Source organism: Cydia pomonella, chromosome 14, assembly GCF_033807575.1.
Source record: "Cydia pomonella isolate Wapato2018A chromosome 14, ilCydPomo1, whole genome shotgun sequence".
In the NCBI taxonomy this organism is placed as follows: Eukaryota; Metazoa; Arthropoda; class Insecta; order Lepidoptera; family Tortricidae; genus Cydia; species Cydia pomonella.
The window spans coordinates 9234147-9256074 of NC_084716.1; the positions used below are offsets into that span (position 1 = coordinate 9234147).

General features: G+C 36.1%; 1 protein-coding gene and 1 long non-coding RNA gene across 3 annotated transcripts; one reads left to right on the top strand and one right to left on the bottom strand.

The window, feature by feature from the left end:
* The first annotated feature begins 1547 nt into the window (after positions 1–1547).
* On the top strand, positions 1548–3202 carry LOC133524861 (uncharacterized). Of its 2 annotated transcripts, none has more exons than XM_061861011.1 (4): positions 1548–1655; positions 2314–2562; positions 2641–2874; positions 3112–3202. In XM_061861011.1, the coding sequence occupies exons 1-4, from the start codon at positions 1561–1563 to the stop codon at positions 3173–3175; spliced, it is 642 nt and encodes a 213-aa protein (XP_061716995.1). In that variant the 5' UTR covers positions 1548–1560; the 3' UTR covers positions 3176–3202. The 2 variants fall into 2 exon arrangements, with proteins under 2 accessions (XP_061716995.1, XP_061716994.1); XM_061861010.1 differs by having other exon boundaries at positions 1551–2212.
* Positions 3203–19339: 16137 nt separating this feature from the next.
* LOC133524863 (uncharacterized) lies at positions 19340–21112 on the bottom strand. The gene is made up of 2 exons (XR_009800463.1): positions 20624–21112; positions 19340–19737 (listed from the first exon to the last, which is right to left on the bottom strand). It is a non-coding gene; the product is annotated as an uncharacterized LOC133524863 (long non-coding RNA).
* Between the last annotated feature and the right edge of the window lie 816 nt (positions 21113–21928).

Genomic DNA, 21928 nt, shown 5'->3' on the forward strand with positions numbered 1-21928 from the left:
AAAAAAGAACATTCCTCTATTTCAGAGATGAGTGACGTGACGAATTCGGTTCTGACCGTTGAGGGCTTTCTATCTCCATGGAGACTTCAGCACTGGAGTTTTCTATATTTTTGCATTCCTTGATATAATAATTCATCACGTCGTCGTAAGAATCTGCAACAGAGATATCATTATGATTTAGGTAGAGTTCAGCCTGAAAGATTCTTCAGCTACACTTTTTACTCAAAGTTCCACTTTCTTTTATTGAAAATTTGATTTAGTACTATCAAGACCTAAATAACAAACCACTGATAAGAGTTTAGTAAATTATGATTTGAAAAATAAACATAGAACTCACCTGAGCTGTATATGAGTTCTGTCGTAAAAAACGGTCGAGTCATCGTCAGAACTCTGGTAGTTATCGGCCTGTTTTCTAGACATATCCTGTGGCTGATCAGGGTTCCCCAATAGTAGCAAACTCGACGCCTTATCTTGCCATTTCCAAGACTCTGGTATACAATGGACGTGATCAAGTGAATCGCCATCCGCATCAAAGAATTCTACTACTTGGCGAAAGTTCTGACTTGGGTAAATCTGAAAGAATTAAAAATAAACGATCAAAGCCTATTCTAATTGAGCTAACAATTAACTATTGAAGTAAAAAAAAACTTACTTCAAACGTATTGTAATTCATTGTCAGTTCAATAGAAACCAGTAATTTAATCAAATACGATATTGCTCCAGAACTGGTCGTCACAGGCAAGAAACAAGTTTTGGAATAAAAAATAATTAGTTTTTGGAACAATATATAACTAAGCCATTTTTCCTTACAGGAACGATAGGTAGAGACTCACTCAAACACTGTTTCCTGTTTTGATAACCTGGTGATAGTGGTGATCTTTGAACAATCAATTAGGGAATGTATTCTTTCGATGATTTCCTTATTACTCATAAACAGTTATAGTAGATGATGAATTTAAAAACTGAATATATATGCTAAGAATTATCGCACTATTGACTAATAGAACAGCGATTACAATTAAAACTCAAATTTTTTTAAATTCTTTCTATTATGTGGAAGTCCGCTTCACTTCACTAGATGATGCTAATATGAGGCCTCTTGAAGAATCCATTCCATTGTTTATAATATCTTAAATCAGCTACGAACATTTCCGACTACAATATTAATAAAGATAAACTTACCTGATTAGGCATGTTGAGATCTAATTTTTAATGTCGGCACATTTAATCTGTCAATTAGTGAAATATGATGCCACCACACAGGAGCCAACCGGTAGTAATTCAACGAATAACGTTCAACGTTAGCAATGTAAGGAATTTCTTATTTATGGCTCTTATTGATCATTAAGAAGTTAAAAACACATAAATATTGACAGTTCATGGGAAAAAATATTGAAAACAAATAAATCCTCAAAAGATCGTGGCCATCTGATAAGACAATTGTATAAATGAGCTTTTAAGGGCAATCAAGAACTTAATGTTCTCAGGATTTGGAGGCAAGTGGTTGTTGATCGAAACCAACATTGGCAACAATGAAAGTATCATTCATATAAAGTGAAAATGAAGTCATTTAAGTATTTGTTAATCTGTTCGATTTTAACATTGATAATCGCGGGTTGTGACACTGAAATTATAAGGGAATCAACTTCCTTGAAGTAAGTACTTTTAGAGTGTTGAACGTTTCACCGGGTGTCTATTACTGCTAAGTATAATATCGGTCCAAAGATGGTCTTCACAGGTAGCAAGCAAGTTTTATAATGAAACACTATTCGGGCTTCATAACAGTTTTGTCAATGAGTAATCAACCAAGTGACATAATGTTTTCATCGTTTCTTTATTACACATAAAAATGAAAATTAATATTTCATAAAAAATTGGTACCGAGAAACCTTTGACATGCCGACTATTAGCGATTAAACAGAAACAACGAATCGTTATTCTAGAAGTATCATGAATAATAGATTAGTTATATGGAAAATGATCACGGTTACATGATAGCCGAATGATATTTAAGAACCTTCTGCAAAAGCAAGAGAGTATTATCTCGTTGGATTTTGAATGATATTTCGTTCTTTAGAGGGAACATTGATGAGCATTTCTATGATAAGACAGTAAAAATGAAATCCATTAAATGTATGTTCATATGTTTGATATTCTCATTGATAGTAGCGATTTGTGAAGCTAAAATTATAAGGGAATTATTTCCCTTAAGGTCAGTTCTTTTAGAGTGTTGAATATTTAGCCAGGTCCCTCTTGCTCTTTGTTGTGAGTTATTTTTCCCTGGTATACATTAACAACGTGTCCTATTTACAGCTCAAATATTATAAAAGCCAATTCAAAAGAAGGTTCTTCCGATAAGATGAATTCAAGTGCATACAACTACGGAAGAACTCGAGCAGTGCATGCACAAAGACCCAATGTGGCCCCAATTCGACCTCGCCATCCAACTAGATCTTCTGACTCTTCAAAATCCCCAGCTCCAGCAACTACATCTTGGAGAGAACCTAAACCATCTCAACCTCAGCGCGAACTAATATTCACTTCGCCACAACGTAACATGAGGTAGTTATTTAGCTTTTTGAATGGTCTTAGTTTCCCTAGAAATCAAATTAGTGATAGTTATATTCTGACAATTTACAGGGAAAAATCTGGTACCGCGAAAGATCACTCCAAGAAACGCCATTCCAGAAAACGTCACCATAAAAATAACTCGAAGAGAACCCAGGGTTTAAGAAACCGACGACCAAATGTCTTTCCAATGCGACCACATTTTACTACCGAAAAACCCACGGCTGTATTCAGACGTCGTAATCCAGCTTTCGCCAGGAGTTCCCAGCGAGAACATACATTCATATCAGTGCCGCGACACATAAGGTAGATATTTTATAAAGACTTTAAAAAATATGTCCTAGGAAATTATGTACCATTTAATGTCATTTTGATAGATGCTAAAGATGTCGTCGCGGTAATAAAATTACTGTTTTACATTCATTCATATTTAATTATGTAAATTGTTTCAATCATTCATGACATAAATTTGCCATCAAATTGTCGATAAGATCTTTATAACTACCTATAAAGTTTTGATCAGTTAATTTTAATTATTCACAGAACAAGGCCTGCTACCGTCGAAGACGAATCGATAGAGGGTCACCCTAGACGAATAACGTCCTAGCTCGGAACAGGTTTGTCTGGACGGAGGTTGTTAGCGTCCCGTAGCATACGCCTCTGACCGACGACCTGTATCGTACCAGCGCGTGTATTTGAGCAAGCTCGATGACCCTCTCCGCCCCTCCCTCCCCTTTGTGACCAACGCCTCTGCGTCCTTGCAGCAGTAACTGCTGGCTGGTGTAGTCACTGAACGGAACGGAACGGAACGGATTTTTCTTTGCATGCGGCACCTGTAACAAGATTTAAATATAAAAAAAAACATTAAAAAGCGTCTTTCAATGTTATCTTTAGATTTTAGATTTACTATATTTATATTCTTCAATATTTAAATGTTTTACTTGCCTATATACCTAGCTTTATTTGTTTTCAGGTATTTAGGAGGTACATCTACTACATATGTGGCATTGGGCTTATATTTCGCCAGAGGAGAATCCACAATTGCAAACATCGTGGCTGAGACTACTAAAAAAATATGGGAAACTTTAATGAATACATAAGGCGGTTCCAGACACAAATAAGTGGAAGCAAATTGCTGAACGATACTATACTTTGTGGAATATGCCTAATTGTTTAGGATCTCTTGACGGAAAACATTTTAAAATAAAAAAATATCCTAATACAGGATCTGCAAATTTTAATTACAAAAATTACAATTCTGTAATGTTAATGGCATGTGCCGATGCTGATGGTTTGTTTACAATGATAGAAGTGGGATATGCAGGTAGAAATAGTGACGCAGGTATTTTCAGAGTTTCAGATATGAAGCGTCTTATTGAGTCTGATGCACTTAATATTCCTGCACCAGCCCGTTTACCACTTGATGAAAATAATTACTCATTCCCATTTTACTTTGTTGGAGATGAAGCCTTTCCTTTGGAAAAATACCTAATGAGACCTTTTCCTGGAAGGACTGCCACCAACACCTCACGGGTCTTTAATTATAGACTATCCCGTGCAAGAAAAAGTGTTGAGTGTACTTTTGGCATGTTAACAGAAAAATTCATGTTATTCGAATCACCAATACGTTGCCGAACCCCTGAGGTGGTCAATAATATAATAAAAAGCGCTTGTGTCTTGCACAATTTTGTGAGATCCAAGGAAGGAATGTCATATCAGGCAACGAACATCAGCGGGGGAACAAGTCAACGACCTAATGGTATAATTCCACATGATTTGATCCTAGGACCCAATCCTTCATCTTTAGCTTTAAGAAAATATTTGAATAATTACTTTTTGGCACCTCAGACAGCATTGCCTTGGCAATGGGCTTATTGTATTTAAGAATAATTAAATAAACAAAATAATCAGCTCACCTGTCATATTCATTATTTTTCCAATTTCAGCCCATGCTTTATCAGTCTCATTCTTGCGAGAGTAGCTTGAAAGTGCTGTATTGTACAAGCAAGGATGCTTCTCAACTTCCAATACGAATTGAATGTTTTTATTTTCGTCGTCAGCCATTTTGTCGAACAGAAAAGACGCCAAATCCGACACGAGTTTCCTGCACGCTGGTTTCAAAGCAACTGATCTGCAACGCGCTTCAAACCGGTTTCAAACTAGTTGCGACGTGTGTTGTCTCTCAAAGGTATCTATGGCATAAACTCAAATGAAACTCAAAAGTAACTAGTAGTTGCAGTTTCGTTGCAGTTGCGTTTCACCATGTGTGCTGGGCCTAAGTCACCATAAAGATAAAGTTGGGAGAAAACGGAGACCCAATTAACATCCGATCCGACCTGCATTTACGAGTGAAAAACCATCTGCTGTGATATGAACTATTGAACTTGATATTTGAACTATGAACAGCGAACTCAATTTAGAATAAGTTTTTATTCCTTAAAGTATTGCTATTCTATGCAACATTTAGTTATTACTATTAACTCGAGTATTTTTTGTTAATAAAATTACGGGGCTGATGGTTTATTGATGATCAAACGAACTTCTTGAAGTGAAGTTCGATCGATATTATATGAGTCACTTCATTTGAAGATATAATTTTATATTAACCATGTAGTTTCCCTATTGTACAGATAGCATCGCACACATTTAAGAGTAACTATTTTGATTAAAACTGTGAAAACCAACTTCCGTCCACTTCCGCTTACTGGTTACCTGCGTGCGGCGACCGCTGCGCTCTTCATTATTTTTAGAGAAGGCAAGAACCAAAACTTATATCAGGGTTCTAGGGTGGGTGGGACCTTATATTATATCTTCAAATGAAGTGACTCATATAATATCGATCGAACTTCACTTCAAGAAGTTCGTTTGATCATCAATTATATTTCGTCACTTCATTTTTCAGATATAATTTTATATTAACCATGTAGATGTTTAGAGATATAAGTTTTGGTTGAAATAAGACAAAAGCTTTGGCTGTCTGAGTGTCTAGTTTAAGTTCAGACGTTCCTCCTAACTCCACACACCACATAGAAAAAAAACTTAATTTATATGCCATGCCAATGACCGCAGGATTTTTATTTTAATTACTGTACGTTACGTATACACCGTACTAACATTAGAAATATATTATTAAAAAACATCATAGTGAGACACTAAAAACATATATCTATCTTAGTCCGAAGTAAAATAATTCATTCGGGTGAAATTTATTTGTTAATGTTAACCATGGTGATAAACCGAAATATTTTGTATTTTTTTTTTTATCTGACCTACTGTATTTGCAGTTAGTATCCTTGGTATGAGATATTTATAATATAGTTCACGTTTCAAAATCAAGGTGATATTTAAACAGTTATTATAATAAACACAAATGGGTGGAAAAACAATTAAAAACTTATAAATAATTATTATAGTTTAATATTTCAAATTATTAGATTATATAAGTTAATGGCAAGAATTTATTTATTTTCAGGTGCTAGGGATTTATTTTGATCTGAATTTATTTATTTTCAATTTCTAGGGATTTATTTTGATAAGTTGTATTAAGTTAGTGTCCCAAATGTACCATATTTTGATGTTTTGAGTTATATGATTTAAAACCGTATTTCAGCAGTCGTTTAACTTTAACCAATTCTGTAATAAAAGAAAACGATCTGATGATACTTTTTCATGAAAACACATGATACTATTTTAATTGACTGCTAAAGAAATCCAGAAGTATGGTAAATTAAACTGAACCAAAATTAAATCAATGCTTTAGCGAACAACTGTCTAACGGGTTGTTTTAAGCCATCAAGTAATTGAAGTTATTAGCGCTGTATCCCACCTGCGCAGAGTAGCCCATCTGCGTAGACTGCAGACCAAGTTCAGGACATAACATGTGTACTATACACAAGTATACTGTGCCAATTGAGTTATAAAGCCTTGTTTAAAAGCATAAAGAAAGTTTAGGTATGTAGGTTCAAAATAAAAAGTACATATTAGGTATGTACACATGATATATATATACTGTAACACGCCTATTAGGATATCAAAACAAAGCCTAATAATCACGTTTCAATTTGTTGTTCACACTGAAACATAATTCACTAAGATTCTATACACTTTGTGGTCTACTTTACATTCAGTTTAATTCGATTACAAAAAGTAGAATTAATTCATAAAACGTCCTTTTATGAATGTATGAAAGTTCACTAGCGGTCCTTGTCCGCGATACGGAATTAAAGAAGACAGGCGGTACTACTATTGATATCAACTTTAGACTCGTCTAAGAGTAATAACTAAAATAAGACCTAATTTATGTTAACGATACAACCCAGCGTTACCTCCAGACAGGGTGGGATACGCTGTGTTCACTGAGCAGCTGGCGACAATGAGAAAATTCAGTTATTCGGCTCATGCACACGCATGTTGGCTTACAGCAGCTCCTGCTGAACGATTAGTGATACAACGGCCTACAAAGACTTACGCGGCCTAGCGAGTTTTAAGATTTTTAACTTAAAAAGAATAGTTTTTTATTTTACTTTTCTCCAAAACGTGTCTAACGTCATTGAAATTCGTTAAAATCTCTGATCTATTCAAGAAGAAATATACTTTGGATATTATCAAATGTAAAAATCCATCATGTTCTTGAAATATAAGAAATATATGAACGTGCATAATTCCATATGCTTTCGGTTAAGTTATGAAAAAATAAATTTATAAGGCTACTATAACTACTACTCAACTTTCGAAGTTATTTCTTATATAAGATTAGAATTTACCCAAATTCAAATGTTTATTATTGCACTCATATTGCATATAATAAATAGGGCAAGGGCCAAGGCCCATTAATGACATCGGAATATATTTATAAATTAATTTTATATACCTTATGTATATTCAAGCTACTCGTATTACGGTGCTTAGTTAATAATAACCAGTTAAACCTGAGTAGGTAAAGTCAGCGTACAACAAACATGATCAGTAAGTCTTTTCATTTGAATAAAGATAAATAAGATTAACTTTTTTTTTTTCTTTTATTAAATATTAATGACAGCATGACACATTTGACCATATTTGCACAAATATCGGTGATGTAGCTGCTATTCTCTCAGCGCAAACTAAACTAGCACAGCAATCAACCACGATAACAATAACAATCCACAGTATTTGATTTGAGGTATTAAGCATCAAATGCCCTTTATTTTTATTTTATCCAAATATTCGCTCTGTCGGTAACGAAAGACTGAGACGTAATGTTGTATATTTTTATAATGTATAAAAAAAATACACTTATAGAACTGACATAATAAAATAGAAAATGTATTTGCTGTATTGCTACTGTGGTTGTATTGTGAGTTTAGAAAACAAATATTATATTTAGTGATTCGGTCTTAATTTTATGAATGACTATATTAATTATGATACTAAATGTATATGTACATATATTTCAAACTTAGCAAAAACGTATTGCATAACCGTTTTGAGTGTTTTAAGTCTAGTGAACGTATTGCATAGTACCATCGCATTAATGATGGCTGAAAGAGTACCGCGACCGACACATGAGAGTTGAACCATATATTAATTTATTAATTTTATAACTTAGTTATTTAAGTAGTAATCTGAGGGGTAATCCTTTAAAGGATAATCAGAGGGTAATCGTCTTGTTGTTTTAATACAATTAAATAAATATATGAATAGGTATTTACCTAGTTACCGATTATTTACAATCATAAAAATAAACACTCAATATCTGTGAGAGATGCGAACAAAATTTATTAATAAATGCAACTCGCCAAAATGAAGAGGAAACCGCTTTCTGATTAACTCAGATGGATGGTACTCTAGTGGTGCTTGACACTGAGTTCTTGCAAATTGTTCTAGTAAATTGGGATGAAAAAACTCGTCTTCCTCTAATTCAATTGAAGTAAGTGTACTTATTATAATTTAATGATTCAATTGAATTAATTATCCAATGTAACTTTAAGAAAAAATCTAATTTTCAAACAGATAATAAGTACTTACTGGCATCGCCTATGAGCGACCAGGACAATTACTCATTTATTATCAAGTTTTGTTATATCTTATTGTGAGAAATAAAGATTCTTAAAGCTGATATTATAAATAGGTATATTTTTATATAAGTATTCATTTGGTTGACTCTTTTTTTATGCGATTTAATATAGGAGTAAACCAATGTTTTATCGCCCATAACATTATTGACGTACGTAGCCATATTTTTATAGTTCGATTTATGAATGATTCTGCATATCATAATCATTTAAAAATCGACACCAAAATGTATGCACTCTCAGGGCACCACTATACATATTAACAAGATAATTTATCAAGATTAAGTTTAGAAATTGCTTTCAAATTCACTACACGTCTTTTATAACATATAAGAGTTTAAATATTGTACGTCAGAAAGAATATACTTTAAATAATACTGTGACGTGATGAAGGTACACGTAGCAATTCCCACTTTTAGAGACAAGTTATACCTACCCAATGTATTAATATTATATTTATGTGGGTAGTGTAGTATAAAAACAATGTACTATTGTGTTAAATACAACATTTGTGAGTCGCTTGTTGATTTACATTCAGCCTATGGGCGGGGATACATACTTCTTTTTTCATTTAATACCGTACTATGGGTTAGGTGTGAGTAAAATTTGGATATATTTTAAGTGTTGAGCCATCTAAAACCAAATAAAAAGAAAGTCTCCCTCGGCTCTATAACACAACATTATTCCCATTATTAAGGCAATAAATTTCCCACAAAATATATGGGTATTATGAAAAATGCACCAATATGAATGGCCCTTTGTTTCGTTGTGCGTTGTGCATTATCCGATCTTTTGGTTCACGACCAATTGCCGCGCCGGGCGAAATCGGTGTTCGAAATACGAACAGACTTTCCATCGTGTTGGTTCACGACCAACCCCCAGGATGATTTTTTATGCCTTTGTTTCGTTGTGCGTTATCCGATCTTATACCTTCGTGTTGGTTCACGACCAACCCCCGGGCGAAATCGGTGTTCGAAATACGAACAGACTTTCCTTCGTGTTGGTTCACGACCAACCTCCAGGATGATTTTTTCCATCGTGTTAGTTCTCGACTAACCTCCAGGATGTATGTATGTCCTTCAAGTTGAAGGATTGCACAACGATTTTAAAAACAAATATATGTATATTGCACAACGAATTCAATGAAATCTCACAGCTAACACCATAGTAGGCATAGGCAACGAAGATCGTTATAAAAATGTGGTCTTGTGCCGAAGTGTTCGGCAACTAGACCGAGGTGTGGACGCTACCACGCACAAATAAAGAATGAAGAGCGCAGCGGTCGCCGCACGCAGGTAACCAGTAAGCGGAAGTGGACGGAAGTTGGTTTTCACAGTTTTAATCAAAATAGTTACTCTTAAATGTGTGCGATGCTATCTGTACAATAGGGAAACTACATGGTTAATATAAAATTATATCTGAAAAATGAAGTGACGAAATATAATTGTAGTGATTGTAAGTTTATAACATTTTCTCCACATAAGCATCTTAATCTACCTTATATATAAATAAAAACCTTAGATATGGTTATTACAATTACGTTTGGAACTATCCGCTGAATTTATCGAAATAAAAAGATGCGCGAAGTCCATTGATAGTTATCTAACATGACGTTATTACAGTCAATTTCCTACTCACTGCAACCGACTATTTCTACCCTCATGTAGAATATCAGTTGGTTTGGAATTCGTACCTAACGTCATCTTAACCGCAACTACGAAATTCAAACGAGCTTATCAAAAATGGGAAAACCGTTCCATTGTAACTATTCTCATCGCCTGAAAATAACAATACTTTTATGACGCCATATTGTGGTTAAGTATCGAGTGATGAGGAAAGTATGTTCTATAGTGACCGTTCATTCTGCATACAGTAGCAGTATAATAAATAAGGAAAATAAAACCTGATTAGTTTAACAAACAAATGAGTTCATACTAAATTTCTCATTTTTAACTACAGAGCCTTGTTTGAATGGAAACAATAGGTACAATATTTTGATAGCTTATGACCCATTATTATCGCTCATTAAGCAAAACTGTGTCCTTATGGAAGTCACTTTCTTTATCATTCTCAGTAAACCTAAAAACAAACAGCAATTTTACTTAAAATTATGTATTTATAAAAATAATATTGATAGCATAAAATTTAATTTTACATCTAAACGTTATTTAAAGCTGCCATTTATTGCTAATAACACTTGTAACCACAACTTTCTCCATTTCGTTTCTAATTGTTTCGGTAGCAACATCGACGTTTGCAGGTTTGTTGTGAATCAAGTTCATACACTTCGTCATTTTTAAACGCAAAAATATTGCATAAGTTGCGTACCGCTTTTGTAGATGCTGATAGCGCGCATTGTTATGAGAAGCTTGTAATTGGCCACTATGTTTCTTGTGAAAAAAATTTATGGTATAAAGTATACTGTTAACTAATGGTTTAATTATATTGAACTGTTCCGCCAATGTCAGTTTTGTGGTAGTGGCCAATGGACCGGAAATTGATTCACAGACAATATTTTGGCTGGTAGATGTTGAGGTAGGAGCTATTTGAGTTCCATGCGGAAATGCGTAGGACCAGGCAAAAAGCATTGCATCTTCGAGAGAATCTGTGTGAATAAATTCAAAATAAGTTGGTGAATCTACAAAATAATGTGACTCTCCAAATGAGTATTGACTTACCTGTTTGATAATAGAATGTAGCCAAGTAAGATTTCCAGCGAGACAATGCTGGCAAGTTGCAAGTAATTAACTGCGTAACTGTTTGATTTTCAACTGAAGGTGGATACCGGACGAATATGGTCCAGTCTAAATACGAACTGAGCCATCTACTTGGGACGCATGCCAAGTTGGGCTGGTCACTTAGACTACCTATGAATTTTATAACCAGATATTTCTTGATAGGCAGCGTGAAAATGTTCTGAAAGGTACAGATGCTTGGTTGAGAATTGGAAATTGAGAACTGGGTATACACTTAAATTTATAACAATTTGTATTAACACTCACCGTATTCGTAGACATGATTTCAGCTATGGAACTAAAATTTTACCAAAAAACGACTGCTCCTACGTTAGGAATAGAGAAACATGGCTAGAAATAGAGGGCCTTGGTGTTTTATAGGTAGGCTCCAGACGGAGTGGCATAAATGCATAAAATGCCAGATGATCTGTTTACATAAAACATTTATTGTTATCACCATAACAAAATAGGGAAACCGTGATATGGCATTAAAACAAAGGACTAGAGGCTATTTAGGCCATTTAGCCGGAAACTTTTTTATTACGTATTTAGCGAATTTTTCATAGACAAATCGTATACCATCTTCCATATCATCTGCAATTAACCCAACCCAGAGATTTAAAAAGAGTCGAAAACATGTATTTTGAAAGTTATAGAAAAAAAAAACAGACACTAACCTTTTTCATAATCCACTGTCGCTGAGAAGACCGTAGAAATGTTTATGTGAGAGCGCGGCGATGACACTCTGTCTCGCCACGGGCCGTTAGAAGCCACAATGTTTTATTCAGGTGAAATAAAATAAATATCAATTATAATATTTTATGTCTTGCCTTAGCAACATCATATTTCCGAAAAAGCAGAAAAAAGTGCTAGACTTTCTGCAAGTGAATTTTTATGTAATTTAAATCACAGGTAACTTTTAAATTTCTTATTGAAGAACTATCCTAGTCTAGACTCGGCCTCATGTATGGAAAATTCTTTCGGGGGTATCAATGATGTCTTTGTCCGATTCATTGATCATTGGTCGTTGTAGTAAATCAAACACCGAGCTCAGATGACAACTGGTTTATTAAAATAATAACGGGTAGATATACCTTGTTATAGAACTACCTACAACATCTTTCCCTTAAAAATAATAAGCATGCATACTAAACTTACGTATATAAAACTAAAGTAAACTTGAGAAGAATAACTCATTTATACCTAATCATTCCTCTCCTCTTTGTTTCAAAAGAGAAAAGAAAAGAAAAACGAACAAAAGAGATGCGAGAATAATAATAAGTTTTTGAAATGAGTACAAGTAAATTGGTATACTTAAAACAAAGCATTGATATCAATACCCATTTTGCGAGCTCTGTTACGAGTCAGTGTGGGCTCGTTGGGCTGAGTAGTTTGGGTAGTAAGGCTCGTACACGGGTTTGGAGCCTGCTCGACAACAGGCGCACACTTTACATCGAGCGGACTCGAACCCTGTCCCGGGGGTTGCGTGGTCGGTGGCGGTGGCGCAACCGGCTCGCACTTAATTAAATGTCTGCGATTACGACGGTATTCCATACCTCTCCGATTTTTTATTATGTATGACCGGGGAGTACTACACGTTTTTACAATTTTCCCTCTCATTTTATTAGTTATACTAGTGTGGTCCATTATTATTACGTCATCGCCAACATTTAATTTTGCAAGATGCCTACAACGTTTGTCGTAGTTTGTTTTTGTTTTATTTTGTTGCTTAGTTAGTGCCTTATGACAACGCAAATTCATATTAACCGGTTCTAACAAACTATGATGAACAGGCAACCTGCAATTCAACCTTCGACCCATTAACAATTGCGCGGGGGAACCTATGTTTCCACGTGGCGTATTTCTGTAACTTAACAAATCTAAATAGAAATCCGTGCCACTATTTATTGATTTTGTTAAAATCTTTTTTATACTTTGAACGGCTCTTTCGCTCTTTCCGTTAGATTGAGCGTAGTGGGGGGAAGATGTTATGTGCTCAAATCCCCATTGACTTTTGAACCGATTAAAATCCCGACTTGTAAATGTGGTAGCGTTATCTGTGATTATTGTTTGCGGTATCCCGTATCTAGCAAAATTCTCTTTCATAACACTAATTACAGATAATGATGTCATGTTTTTCAACTGAGCCACCTCAACATATCCCGAGAAATAATCAACCATAATCAGAAAGTACTGCTTTCGATACTCAAATATATCCATTCCTACTTTACACCACGGCAATTCTGGAATAGGTACTGGCAACATAGGTTCCCTAGCGGGAGCATTCTGGCACTCTTGGCAGGCCTCACAGCGCCGCACATACAACTCAATGTCGCGTGTGATGCCTGGCCAGAACAATACCTCTCGCGCGCGGCTCTTGCAGCGGTCAATGCCCTGATGACCGTCATGAATGATTTTTAGCATTTGTTCTCTTAACGCAGCAGGGATTAGAATAAGCTTATTTTTAAAAATTATGTCTGTAATTATTTGTAACTCGTCTTTATATGACCAATAACATTTCAATTTTTCAGTAACATCACGTTTGTACTGTGGCCAACCCTTATTTATATATTCTTTTAACTGACACAAGGCTTCATCTTTTACAGTTTCCTCCCTTATGAGCTTGAGTTTAGATTGTGACATCTGTACGCTGTCCAGTAATTGATTCACTTGGTACACAACACATCTACTTATTGAGTCATCATATAAATCTGGAAGAGGCGCGCGCGATAAGGTATCGGGTATATACATATATTTACCAGGTTTATAGCTAACTTTTAAGTCATAACCCTGCAAACGTAACAACATTCTCTGTAAGCGTACTGGGATAGTGTCTAATGCTTTTTTGAAAATACTTTCTAATGGTTTATGGTCAGTTTCTACAATAACATTCTTTTGACCATAAATGTACTGATGGTACTTCTCACACGCGAACACAATCGCCAGCATCTCTTTTTCTATTTGCGCATACCTCATTTGTGTGTCGGTGAGCGTGCGCGACGCGTACTCGACAGGCCGCCCGCCCTGGAGGACCGTGGCGCCCAGCGCCACCGAGCTCGCGTCTACCGAAATCACTACAGGCTGCGACGCGTCAAACAGCGTCAACACTGGCGCATTACACACCAAATCTTTTAATTTAGCAAATGCCGCGTCGTGCACGGAATCCCAACACCATACGGATTCTTTTTTAAGCAATCTAGTTAATGGAAAAGTATGTTCCGAATAATTGGGGATAAATTTAGACAAAAAATTAATTGCACCTAAAAATCGCTCAAGCGATTTTTTATCCTCAGGCGTGGGCATATCTTTTATGGCCCTAATCTTTTCGGGATCGGGTCTCATACCGTTTTTATTGAATACGTGTCCTAAGTACGTTACTTCCTCTACACGTAACTTACATTTATCCTTATTAAATTTCAAATTTATTTCCATTGCCCTTTTTAATAATTTATTTAACCTTTCGTCATGTTCTTCCTTCGTGCGGCCCCAACAAATAATATCGTCAATGAACGAGTCGACTCCATCTAAATTTTCTAACAGCTGTTTAATCTTAGCATGAAATACTTCCGAAGCACAATTAATTCCATATGGCAAGCGAAGATACTGGTATCTGCCAAATGGCGTGCCAAACGTGCATAAGTCGGCACTCTCTTCATCCAATTGTATAGCCCAAAACCCCGAACTAGCATCTAAAACTGAAAAGTACCGGGCCCCGTGAAGTTTAGCAGCTATTTCATTGATAGTCGGCAGTTGGAAGTGAGCGCGTTGCACGGCGCAGTTGAGCGGGCGGGGATCAAGGCAGATACGAAGTGACCCATTTTTCTTAGCCACGATAACTAACGCATTTACCCATCGCGTGGGATGACTCACTTTACGAATAACTCCTAACTGTACCATTCTATCTAGCTCTTGCCGCAATTTATCATGTAGACCTATCGGTACCTTCCGAGTGGCACTAATAACCGGCTGAATAGTCTCATCCACCACTATGTGGTACAGCCCTGGAAGACAGCCTAGCCCTTCAAATAAATTACTATATTTAGATAAATCTACAGAATGGACACGTTTAATTAACCCTAACTCGGTACAACTGTCACGCCCCAGTACGCTTTCAGAATGCTCGTCATCAGCTATTGCAAATTTTAGTTTATAAACCCGGTTTTTATAATACCAATCCATAATAGAAACACCTTTAATAGGAATAACATCGCGAGAATAAGAAAACAATCTCGTGCTCGGTTCGTCTACAATCAGTTTTGGGTCACAACCTAATTGCAAATACCTGTGATAAGATAACATATTTATATCGGCACCACTGTCAAGTTTAAAATTTTCCTCGCCATACTCACTTCTTAGTGTCTCATACCAGTCCTTTGATGACGAACTCACTGACGAAACATTAGCAATCACCGGTACATAAAACGACTCGTACTCATTACCCGATTCATCGTCACAAACCGCAATGTCATACACCTTTTTATTATTTACCGATTTACTCACACACATTCGCGCAAAATGCCCATAGCCCTGACACATGAAACACTGCACTCCATTAGCCGGACACTTGCCGGGGTCACAGGTCTGGCCGCACCCCGGACACGGGGCGCGCTGGCGAGCCGGCGGCGCCGCGCCGCTGCCCCCGGGCCGGGCGCCCCAGGCGCCGCGGCTCGGCCTCCAGCGCCCGCCGCCTCGGGCCCCGCGGCTAGCCCTGCCGCCACGGAGCTGCACGGCGTCCACTTGCGAGGGACCCGCGCTTATTTTGAGTGCGTCTAGTCTCCGGGAACCGTCACTCGATATCTCATCCGCTTGGCAAATTTTTATCGCCTTATCGAGTGTCAAATCCTCCGTACGAAGCAGTCGGTCTCTCACGATAGTGCTACTTATGCCGCAGACGATACGGTCGCGAATCAAATCCTGTTCCAATGAGGAAAATGCACAGTTTTTTGTTAATAACCTAAGTGCCGTTACGTATTGGCTTATAGTTTCTCCATTTTCTTGGCTGCGAGTAAAAAATTTGTATCTCGCTAAAGTTATGTTCGGTTTCAGACCAAAATATCCATCGAACTTTTCTTGAAGGATTTTTATATCATCGCGATCACTTTCTTTGTTGAACTCGAATGTTTGATATGCATTGAACCCCTCGGGTCCAATTAAGTTGATAAGCAAACTGGCCTGGGTCGCGGAGTCTTCTTTAACCACTCCAGATGCCTTAAGAAATAAATTGAATTGCATCTTCCAACATTGCCACGCGTCAGCCCGGCTGACGGGGCTCCCGTCGGTGTTGAGCTCGGGAGGCGGTCTCGCATGTTCCATTTGCAGTACACTTTAGCACAAACACAATAACTTATAATTCTTACACCAATAAACTCCAATAACTGCACAAAAACTATTTATTTTTCACCGCTGCCACCATGTAGTAAATCAAACACCGAGCTCAGATGACAACTGGTTTATTAAAATAATAACGGGTAGATATACCTTGTTATAGAACTACCTACAACAGTCGTAGTATATTTTGGTCACAAAGGGGCATTGTTGTGTAATAAACAAGCAGAAGTTAATCAATGAGCCCCTGTTTGTAGAAGACCTAACTTAACATTTTATTCTGTATTACAGTCAATAATTATACTAACTACTTTGATTAAATTGTAATAAATACCTTATTCGACCCATGATTACTTCTTAAAATACAGTGAAAGCTGCATTAAGGTATGCAGGTTGTCTATATTGCTCTTGTGAGAGTTTTATAAGAAAATTGAGACAGAACTATGGTTACTTTATGCAGCCTTTACTGCAATTACCGGATGATTAGCGTTTCTAATATCAGTCGATTAAGTGTTATATTACCATAAGAAATCTGTTTTATCGACATCATAAGGGCAGTTTTTATGAGACTTTCATTTCCACCGCTCAATTTTTAGTCATGAGGAGCACACTAATTGAAGATTTCCAGAGGTATCCTGAAGAAAAATATGTGTATTAAATATTAATTTTAAAAAACTTGTTCACGAGCATTAACCAATTTTTTGCTAGCATCTCACCGATTATGTCTCTGTTAACTCTCGTGTTATTCTTATTCGTCTTTCTCTCGTTGTTACGGGGAGGGACTTCGTAACACGATACCCTGATTAGAAAAATGTATTCAAAGGAATTGACAATGTTAATTCTCCATAAGAGAAGGAATTCAAAAGTATTGAAAACATTCAAAAGAATTAAAGAATTTAAATTTCGTTATTTTTAATACTTTTGAATGCATTTTTCTAATCTGGGTAGTGTGTAATTGCTAACGCAGGAGCAGTTACTTGGCCTGGACTCTTCGTAGATAGTTCCGCTGGAATCCTCGATTATATTGTTGCTTATATTTTTAGACAACGTAATGTCGTAGACGAAAGAGCTAGGCATGTCTCTGCAATAAAAACTGGGTCATCATTGTGTTGATTGACGTGACAATCATTAAGATCTCTTAAACTTACCCGGTTGGTATTTTCTCAAAGACATAGAAAAATCCGTGCTCGTCGACGTATCGATAAATCTTGGCCGGGATTCCATTAACCTGCAAAATTGGATCCTCGTGATCACTCTGCATGATGATGTCCTTTATCGAGTCCAGCACGATCCTGTGGACTTAACAAATAGGCCACTCGCAGGGAACCAAAATGATTGGGGCCGTTTCCAAGAAAAGTATAACTGTGTGGTTTTCTTTCATTTTAAATAATTGTTTCAACTGAACTCACTAACAATTGTAATGACCAAACAAGTAAGTGCGGCAAACGCAAAAATAATATTGAAGTAAATCAGTGTTTCAGTTTTATAGGACTGGTGACGCTGTAGAAAACAAAGAACAGAGCAAACCACGTGCGCAGAATCACTAATTGACTTTTTGTAGAGTCCATGGATCAGTACGTGAGGTAAACATGTTCAAGGATATTAATTTGAAAGTCGTTTCTACAATAGACAGGTCATGTCCCGCGATAATCGATGCGTTCTCAAAGTGACTCATGACGTCAATCAGGTGTTGAGTTTAGATCAACATCCAATAATGCCACATTAAACAAATACTATAGTTATTGTTTCCAATTTCTTTGCCAGTGATACATTTCTTAGTGCAACAAACGCGACTTGCACCAGCAGCTGTGTTACTGTAAGCAAGTAAAACTTTGACCCTTCAATATTCTGTAATCGCAAGGAGTCTCGGTGAAAGTTGTTATAGGCTACAGCCAATCATAGTCCGTTACGCGGCTGCGTAATAGACAATTTCAGTTGTAGTAGTGTGTCCATGCGTTTCTGTCTACTATTTTTCTAGCTCCCTCCGTAGAGAAAAGACTATAGCTCTCTTACTTAAAAAAATAGACGAATGACATAAAATGAGAGCGGGGATATAAGGCGTTAAGTCTAAAAAGCCTAAGAGTAAGTAAATAGCAAAACAACTGAGTGCAACAGTCAGTAACATGTATGTACCTCTTACATGAACACTGTAATTGCGTAATTCCGTAGTGAAAATCTGTTAATGCTATAGCATCCAGCTTAGTAAACAAAGAATTAAATACAATAGCCTTCGAATGTCCGACAAAGTCACGGTGACTTTAAACACAAAACATGTTCTTGAATAATTAAGTATTATCAATGCAGATTAATACGTTTAATCACTTTTATAAAGCAATTCGAAGGACACCTGCTGAAAGATGTCTTCACTGCGCTATAGTAGAAGAAAAAAAAGGTTCCACTTTCCAAAAAAATGGGAAGATTTCTATGTAGTAGATGCGCTCGAGTGTGTTATTTGCACCAGTTTGAAGGAGCATTGAAAAAATTCTAATACACTAGAAGATGCACCAGTTATTGTTGAAGAGGTGTCTGCAACGATGAAGTTTTATCGTGGGCAAATTTGGTTCTGCCAGGACGGAGGCTCCTTCCAGAGAACCGTGTTCAAAGAAATATAGTTCAGTGGATTTTTATTTTCCTTCGGAATGAATTGTTTTTGTATTGAAAAACAGGTTAGTAGCACACTTTATTAGCACCGTTATGATAGGTCTGTTATTTTGTGTATGTACTAGTTTTTTTGCCCTGATTTAACAAAATGAGGACAATGTATGAATTCACACATTAAATGTCTGTAAAAGACATTATTCGCTTTATTCAACAAAGATTAGAAAAGGTTTTAAATGATACTACCTGTAATATAACTGAAATTTATTAACGATTTTAAATAATTTTACTTAGTCGACGGCCCACCATTTGCTTCTTTCCTTCTTTTCGGGGGGGGGGTGGGGGGGGGACGGTTCATGATCAAGGTTTTGATTATTGTTAATTTTCCAGTAATTTTTGGGTTCGGTGACTAAGTACTTCAATAACATCGGAGAGGATTTTTCATACGAAGTTGAACTCTGTGAAATAAAAAGCAGTAATTAGTATCTCTTATATAATTTTTATCATTCAAGAGCTTCGGAAGTGACAACAAATAATAAGACTGCACTAAAAAAAGGTTTTTGTTGCCGTAATATAAGACAGGATAACAAAACTTAATGTTATTATAACAGAGGATTAAATGTTAGAATTTAATAACAAATACAATAAATTTAAGGGCAACAATATAATTTGCTAGGATATCACAATAATTTGAAAAGACTTTATTTACTAATTTATGAAAAAAAGTCTAACAGTTAGGAGCAAAATGTTTCCATTAGAAGGTAAAAGAACTTGGATTCTACGCCAAAACTTTCCAACACAAATCTATTATCTTTCTCAGTGCGGTTATAAGGTTAATGTCATGTTCATTATTTACTTTGCGCAGCTGTAGGGGCGCTATTGTTATTTTAAAATGTTAAGGAATTGCAACAAAAAATGAGTTGCAACAACATATCGCTTTGTAAAAATAGGGATGACATATGATATAATACGATAACAGTCCATAGATTAGATAAAGTAAATAATATGCTGATTCAACAATATTTTTTGTTATTGTAACAGAATCTTTGAATTGTTTAAAAAAAAATAGTTTTGTTAAAGTAACAAATCGATTTGTTAAACCAACGGAATATCTCGTCAAAGTAACAAATTGTTTTTTTAACGAAACAATTATGTTATTGCAACAAATAAATTTAATATGATACCAATGCGAGTTTGTTGAGATAAAAGATTGGATTTGTTTTAAATAATAACTCATTTGTTATCGCAACATATTTTTATGTTATTCCTTATTTGTTATTCTAACAAAAAATGAGTGCAGTTTCATCCATCATTTTAGAAAAGTTATAAAATGATTGTACTTACCTTATTCTGTGGAGTTTTGCTTGATGAATCCATTATTATCTTTCTCTCTCTTTTTTTCTCTCAACGGTCCCAGGAAAAAATCTAAAAGCAAACACCAAATAAAAATGTTAGTCCTGGAATGATTACGAAAATCTGGACTGGGTCCAAAAATTGTATTGGAAGTTAAAAAATGACAAAGCATACGCTCAGATTTAAATTAGCAGAACATAAAACTTACCAGTATTTTCAGAACGGATTTCAGACGTCTGTACGCTTCAGCGGTGATGAAAGACTGTTTACACATTCAAAAAGCATTCGAATTTATGCAAAATTATCAGCGGTCGTATCAATAACTCTTAGTCATTCTACAAACGTAGCAGCCAGAGATTAACAAATATTTTTAGCTGAAATTATTTATTGCAGTTTATATGTCAAATATTTGGCATGAAAAATATTTATAGAATTGTTTGGAGCTAGCCGCTTTTTGAATGCGCGCGCAGCTGGCATACGATCTTACAGCCCGTTCACACAGAGTCTCCGTATTTACGGTACCCGTTTTAACGGATACAACAAAACTGTATGCTTTGTTCACACATAGGCACCGTATAGCGTTTAACGTATCCGTCATTAACTGAGAGCCCGTTTACAGCCCGTTCACACAGTCTCCGTATTTACGGTACAAAATTCGCAGTATAGCACCGCTAGTCTACCAGGATGGACGTTGTCGTTATGTATTGGTACTACCGCCGGCGGAGACGGTACAATCGGCGTTATTGGCAGCATCCACTCTTGGTGCAAAGAGCTAGAGCAGGTGCTTACCGTTTACTCATGAGTCAATTGCGGGGAGACGACTCAAAAATTTTTAATTACTTTCGTATGTCGATGTCTTCTTTTGATCATCTACTTAAACTACTGGAAAAGGATTTAAAAAAGCAAGACACTAATTGGAGGAAAAGTATCTGCCCTGAAGAAAAATTAGCAATATTTTTAAGGTAAGTACTTTTTATTTTTATAAAAACGTTTACAATATTAAAACACAGACATATCTAGCGTATTCTCATCACTGTACGGAGATTGTACTGATGGCGATGGTGTATTATCACTATACATTACAATCTGGTCTTGTAAAATTGTTATTTGGTTACTATTAGCACCAGATGCTTGGGTAAAATACCCTTGTGTTTGGTGATTGCTAGCACCAGATGCTTGGGTAAAATACCCTTGTGTTTGGTGATTGCTAGCACCAGATGTTTGGGTAAAATACCCTTGTGTTTGGTGATTGCTAGCACCAGATGCTTGGGTAAAATGCCCTTGTGTTTGGTGATT

Excerpts from the sequence above, each read along its gene's own strand:
- LOC133524861 (XM_061861011.1), top strand. The coding sequence starts at position 1,561 with ATGAAGTCATTTAAGTATTTGTTAATCTGTTCGATTTTAACATTGATA. Across the intron at positions 1,656-2,313 it reads AGGGAATCAACTTCCTTGAA|CTCAAATATTATAAAAGCCA; the intron begins GTAAGTACTTTT and ends TCCTATTTACAG. Across the intron at positions 2,563-2,640 it reads TCGCCACAACGTAACATGAG|GGAAAAATCTGGTACCGCGA; the intron begins GTAGTTATTTAG and ends GACAATTTACAG.